A 6,922-nucleotide genomic window follows, 5' to 3' on the forward strand; every position below is an offset into this window, starting at 1 on the left:
GTTATTTGGTAAAGAGGATAGAAGAAAGCCGTCTCTCTCTCTCTCTCTCTGTGTTTTTCACAATTTCCCAAATACATTTTCTCCATCCAAGTTTTTTCCCCTTTAAGAGCGCTATTTTGTAATTGGATTTGGATGTAACTAGATTAATTACACAGTTTGACCTGTTTTGTCAAGAGGGAGCAATACCAATGCTTTTAAGGTTGTAGATTAAGTATTAAACGCTCTGACCGACTGATAAATACAAAAAAGGTCTATAACTGTAAGGGCGGATAACTCATTCCTGCACTTGCGGTACAGGGAATAGAGATGGGCACTTTAAAGCAGATACAGATATTCACGACATAAAAAAAATCCAAAAGAACGTACATTGAAAGAACTATTTTGAATTTTGCATTTTCTCCTTTGCTATATAACAAATTAATCATCCAGCCTGTATTGTTCCCATTTTTTACAGTGTATACTTCAGAAGGTACTTAAACCTGCCTGTGAATGCAGTTCCACCATCAAGATCATGGCTGCTGTCACGACTCTCTACTATCCAAAAAGGTAGCTGAGAGTGCTTACCCATGGCATCTGCAAATACGAAAGCAATGTAAAACATTTATCACAAGACTGAGCACGGGATTTGGACTAAAATCTATCAGGAATCCAGTGCACAAACGAGGATGTAAACGTGATGGGAACTTCACAATATTACTGGGTAAAATTTCGAAACGAAGTTCCTTACCTTTTATGTCCACAAAGAAGCCTACCCCTTGTTAGATCTTGTCCAGAGAAACCCCCTTTTCCGAGTTGAAAGACTCTCAGAGTAGGATCTTGATCCCTTTGAACCAAAGGAGAAATAACGTCGTAGGAAAGGCTTCCTTGAAGAGCTTTTCATACTGGAACTGGAGCTCATCCTGGGACACCTTCCTTCATGTGGACTACTTTTCTGATGCTCAAAACGAGCAAGATTGCCACTAATATCACTGTCGACAATCCGATTCCGGAATCTCTTTCTAGCTTTCAAATCCATCTTAGCTTTTGCCTTTTCATACATCTTCAAGGTCTGCTTCTCCCCAAAAGTACAGACGGGGCAAGCTGGGTCATACCTGTTGATTTCAGACGTCACATTCTCCAAGCACTCAGCATGGAAAACATGGCCGCAAACTAGAACAGCAACAACAAGTTCATTCAACAGCTTCGCACATACGGCACATGTCTGGAGATTGAAAGAAGGTGAACCAAAACTTCGACTAGTAACCCTTTCACGATGGAAACCAAAGGATTCGCTGTCAAATGACCATCTGTCTCTACGAGGATTTGACAGGTCAGCAAAGGCAGGAACTGACCAACCATCTGATGACCCACCATGAGAGCCCCTAGTTGAGTCATTACCCCAACCAGGGAGCACAAAGGAAGATGATTCTTCAGAAATTGAAAATGTAGGTGACTTCATCCCTGGTACACGGCTATCAGGAACTTGTCGTCCCAGAAGGTTTGCTGAAGAATGGTGAGGCAAACTAGGAGTAAAGCTAGCAGGAAGCAGCTGACTACGTGGTGATAAAGGAGATGCGGATAAAGATGAAACAGAGGGAGCAGATGGAGATAGCTTTCCAGGAGAGGGGAATGAAAGTGCTGATGAACCGTCTGATTCTTTAACCTAATTATCAAAAATAAAAGAAAGCAAGCATGTCAAGAACTTATAAACATGTCATGAAATTGTCTTCAGAAAGAAGTTAAACCGCTCTGTTGTTACCTGAGTGGAAGTCCTCTCAGCCAAGGAATCTGCAAAGGCAAGAATAATACTGTCATCTTACGATCAAACATATGATTTCCACCCACAAAGCTCTAGTTATATTTTCATATCATATAGAACCTAAGGGCAAGAAAATGAAAAAGCTCATCTTTTGTTGCTCTTGCATCTAAAAGATAGTCACACGAAGAATAATGGTGATGGTTGCCAAAGCAACTTACACATCCAAATCATACAAAAATATTTTTCCTCATAACAATGGTATCATCAAGGCGTAAAACAGAAACAGAAAATAGAGTATATAAAAGAATCACAATCTTTGGTAAATGTGCAATAGGCCTCTAAATTAATACTTATATAATGAGTCACTTAAAGATTCTACAACATGATCTTGCCACCAAAATATCATCGCATCAAGGGGGTCGGGAGAATTAAAAAAATAAGAGTGTCAATCACAAAAATAATAGAACAATGCCTTGGGAAGAATGAAACCACTTCAAGAAAAAGCATTAAAAACCAAGTTATCATGTCCATCCCGACTGCTGCCATCTATAAAAACAAAAACACTAGAGAATACTTTCCTACAACATTAAAGCTGAAGGGCAGCAAGTTCTTTTTCTCAGTATGATTCTTAGCATCTTTGAGGCGGTTTCTGGACTTCATAATTAATTTCTCAAAGAGCTTCTTGTTCTCTCAAGACATTGTTCACAACATTCGATAACTTATTGCAACATTGCCAGCCTTCCCACTAAGTATCTGGGACTACCCTTGGGAGAAAAATTCAGGTCAATTTCTATTTGGGACGGCATTCAAGAAGCCAGAAAAAGGACTTCCAAATTGGAAACATCAATATTTTTCCTTGGCCAGCAGACTTAATTGTATCAATAGTGTACTTGATGCCCTATCTACGTACAGTATGTCCTGTTTCCTGCCCCCACTTTGGTCACTGACAAATTGAACAAGCTGAGAAGACAAATTGTCTTTGGCAAGGGAACAAACAAGAGAAGGCTAGTCTGGTATAATGGAGCAAAGTCATCACAGATAAGAGATGGGGTGGTCCGGGAGTAATCGATTGAAAAAACACAAAGAAAGTCTTCGTATGAAATGGCTGTGTTAGCAAAGATGACAGTGCTCTATGGAGGAAAGTTGTGACAGAAGTATTCTTTACTAGATCCCTGGATCACAAAACTTCAAAACTCTCCGCATAGCACAAGTTACTGGAAATTTATTAGATCCTTCTGGGGAACATTCTTCTATAACAAGATCACTTTTGGGGATGACAAAAAGATTAGACTTTGCGAAGGCAACTGGCTGGGAATTTCCCCTCTCAAGATTAATTTCCAGATCTGTACACTATTTCCTCTCAGTAATATGCTACTGTTGATGATGTTAAACATGATCTAAGCTGGAACCCATTTTAGAAGACATTGTTATGATTGAGAGATAGAGAATACATGTCTTTTGTTGTGACTTTTGAACAACACGTCTACAGCTGTGAACAAGTCTGACTCCGTGGACTGGTTAAGACATTCCAAAGGCTTGTTTTCAGTCAAATCTTGCTATAAGTGGCTAACAACTCCTAACACAAGTTTTAGAGGAACAGGGCTCCATCCAAGGTGAATTGTTTTACTTGGCTTGTAGCCAATGATGCTCGCCTCACACAACGGAACACCAAAGAGGAGGTTTCCACTATGTGAGGAATAATCGGAGGCTTCCAATCTTCTATTTTCACACTGTAAAGTTACCTCTCAAATCATGAGTTTTTTAGTAAACATCCTGGGAATTAGTTGGTCAATATGTAACTCAACAGTACAGTTTCTAAAATGTTGGAGAAAAAAAGGTCTCAACATTGACCCCTATACATAAAAAAAAGTTTCTAATCAAAGAAACATAGTCCAAATCAGCTTCGAGGTATGCAGCAAAACTTTACTGATCTCGCTTCTTGATGTAAAGAGGAAAGGTTGGCATTTCCTGAAGGTTAAGGAAAGTAACTCTACTTTATTTTGAACAGGAAAATACCTCTACTTAGCAAGAAAACGAAAAAAAAAACTCACAATGTTTTACTTCAGTTCTGACACAAATACAGGTGCAAGTCATATATATGAAGAATACGAGAAAACTTGGAGATTGAGAATTCTTTTGAGAAACAAATATTTGAAAAACAACTTTTAGGAGTAGTAGAAGACGTCCCTAGAAAACCTATTATTTCTGTTTCCTATAACACAAAGTATGGACCAACAGCCATTACCCTCTATTTAAGCAAGTGAAAACTTATTTTTTCTTTATCCTTTGATTAAGCAAGTGACAAGCAACACTTCATTTTAATGACAAATGCGCAACCAAATCTTTCATATGCTCCCATGATATAAAAAATTGGTTATAGCAACACAAGAAGCATAAGAAACTAATTTTTCAGCTTAAACATCTTGCACCTCCCCAGTTGGACTAGATGCAAATAATTGAGTCTACCCTCTCCTCTTTATATCATCATCAAGGGATAATATCCTCTTATCAAGACAGTAGCGATTAATCACCATTGACAGCAGCTCAATCTTCTCTATGACAAAAATGCTACAGTTTAAACATCTCAGATGCTAATAAGCCACTTGTATAGCATCTGACACCCAACCAAAAGCTCATGATAAACAAGAAACTCATTGTACAATCTCAATAATTCACATCCGAGAAGCGCACACATGCATCATCTTTTATTTCAGTTATCTATACCTCCTATTTTTACCTTAAAATCAACTCTAAACCTAGACTTCCTCTTCATCCAACCTTTCTCTACATTTCAACGTAAATGAACATTTATCACGTGAGAAAATGACTCATGACACGTTCCATAAACTTTTGACTCCACAATCCCCGCACAAAATCACGAAGCGTCCACTATTATGTCATCCAATTAGGAATCTCATAATACAAAGTGGTAGATCCATATCTCACACTCAGGAGAAAGAAAAACATGTAATTCACAAAGTTAAAAAAAAAAAAGGGAAGGAAAAAAAAAAGCAATTCAGGCTCTTCATTTGCTATCAGAACTTCACATCCTTTTTCTCTTCAATTTGCATAATCACCTAGTTATCAGGTATTATCGTTTCCCTTCATACAAAAGCAAAAGCGAGAGCAGTGCAAGTATTTACCCAATAAAGGAAGTGACAAGTTTCGATTAGTTCCATCAGAAACTGGTGACTTTTGCCATGCAAGTGATCTGAAACTATCCAATGGACTACCCTCTTCAGATGCAGGTACTGTTCCTACAGTTGTCCCAGATTTAAATTCTAATCTGTCATTGCCACCAATTCCATCAGAAGACCAATTCACTGATGTCTCCTCCCCAGCCACTCGTCCCCGATTATCCCGCCGAAAGCTCCATGTAGGCGAGTGGCGGACATTCCTCTGCAAATTTTCACGGCATGATCCATTTATAACAGCTCTATCTCTGGAAGCAACACAACAAGCGGAACCCATGCTTGCTTACACACAGCACAGATAGGCAGCTATTAGTCAGACCAATGACAATGCCAACATGTTCACTCCATGATCCAAATTTGAAAGTTCAATTTTCTGAAACAAAAAAGGGAATGAGGTCAAAACAATCAAAATCAAAGCAGATGTGCATTTTGACTACCACAGCAAAATCTTTTTCGTACACAAGAATCCAAGCAAAAGTTATCCTTCACATAGTAGGATATTGAACGCATAAAGCATGCAAATGGTTTGAGACGTAATGCTTTATATACATGACCAGGTTGCTCGCACTTTATAACCCATTCAGGTTTTGCACCCAGAATGTAAGACAGCAATCTAGCCGCCACCAAATCATCCACACAAAACTCCCCCGCCCAATAGTATAAGATTTCTGCAGAAAGATGCTAATGCCGGAAATCCGGGAAGAGTTCTCTTAGAAGAGGGGAAAAAAAGATTCATTCATACACCTACATAACATTCCACTAGAAAATAAATTTCCATTTTTGAAAGCTCAATTTCAGCTCAAAATCAAACTGCGATTTCCAATTTCATAAAATTCTATAGGTCTAAAATACTTCAACGACCAAGCATTTAAAGAGAATAATCCAATCATACCGAAACAAAGTTCTAGTGAAGAATTACAGTACAGTCAACGCAAACATTACTACTACTACAACAACTACGCCTCAGTCCCACACAAGTTGCGGTCGACTATATGAATCCTATCTCACCATATTTCTCCATTTAAGCTCAACTCATGTCATCATTATACCAAACAAAACAATTATTCTTCCTGTTAATAATTACACAAAAGCGCATACATTGAAAGAAGCTTCATGTTGAAGAATTACAGTATAGTCAACACAAACATTTCTGCTCAATAAATCAGCAAAGCTGATAAACATGATAGCATTCGTGCTAATAATTACACATTAAAGCACCGCGTGCAATAAACCCAACGCACAACATCTAATAAATCAAATCCCCGAACTAAGCCTAAGATTCATTATCCCAAGGGAAAAAAAAATTATAAAATGAAATAATACCTTTTAACTAGCTAATTCAATTTCATCTAACATCACGGAGGTCATAGAGATCCGAAAGTATAACAAAAAAAGCATTAATTTACTGCAAAAATTTATATATAAATATAATCAAAAAAGGCCACCAATTATATCCCCATAATAGAATATATTACAATATAATATTCATAGTTACCAAGTCTCCTACCGTGAAATTCGCCGTCCGGCGACCGTCAAGCACAGAAAGTGAGGGAGTAGTGAAGAGGGTGGGAGGGGTGGGTATATATATATAGAGAGAGAAGGTAAAGGTCGTGATTCTTCCTCTTCTGAGTTGCGGGAAGAGAGAGAGAGAGAGAGAGAGAGAGAGAGTGGGGAGGGGGGTTAAGGTCGTTTTAGACGGCGATTTGCAGATCCGTTCCACTGTTGGGGTTAGAAATTCTACGACGAAGAATCGTTTGTTTTTAACGGCGTTAAGTTAGACGTGTCGCGGGATTGCTTTGTTTGTTATGTTGGTTAAAATTACCTCCTTTTCATCAATGCATTTGCCAAACCAGATGGAAAGAAAAAGGACTTTCTTTTCCTTTATGTTGTGATTAAATTATCGATATATTTAAATAATTTCTCGATTAAAAAAAGAATGTCACACGATTTTTCAAGTTAATTCGTCCAAAAAAGTAATATTTTTATATTT

At 38.0% G+C, this 6,922-nt stretch overlaps 1 protein-coding gene across 1 annotated transcript; it reads right to left on the bottom strand.

Moving 5' to 3' along the window:
* Window positions 1–342: 342 nt before the first annotated feature.
* On the bottom strand, window positions 343–6,625 carry LOC104101924 (uncharacterized). The gene is made up of 5 exons (XM_009609476.4): window positions 6,440–6,625; window positions 4,882–5,305; window positions 1,739–1,767; window positions 728–1,642; window positions 343–573 (listed from the first exon to the last, which is right to left on the bottom strand). The coding sequence occupies exons 2-4, from the start codon at window positions 5,207–5,209 to the stop codon at window positions 749–751; spliced, it is 1,251 nt and encodes a 416-aa protein (XP_009607771.1). The 5' UTR covers window positions 5,210–5,305; window positions 6,440–6,625; the 3' UTR covers window positions 343–573; window positions 728–748.
* Between the last annotated feature and the right edge of the window lie 297 nt (window positions 6,626–6,922).

This window comes from Nicotiana tomentosiformis, chromosome 10 (assembly GCF_000390325.3).
Source record: "Nicotiana tomentosiformis chromosome 10, ASM39032v3, whole genome shotgun sequence".
NCBI classification, from domain to species: domain Eukaryota; kingdom Viridiplantae; phylum Streptophyta; class Magnoliopsida; order Solanales; family Solanaceae; genus Nicotiana; species Nicotiana tomentosiformis.

Bases quoted from the DNA above. Each gene is read 5' to 3' on its own strand.
- LOC104101924 (XM_009609476.4), bottom strand. From the start codon at position 5,209: ATGGGTTCCGCTTGTTGTGTTGCTTCCAGAGATAGAGCTGTTATAAAT. The intron at 1,768-4,881 runs GTAAATACTTGC...TTGCCTTTGCAG, and splicing joins CTTGTCACTTCCTTTATTGG to ATTCCTTGGCTGAGAGGACT. The intron at 1,643-1,738 runs GTAACAACAGAG...TTTGATAATTAG, and splicing joins CTGAGAGGACTTCCACTCAG to GTTAAAGAATCAGACGGTTC.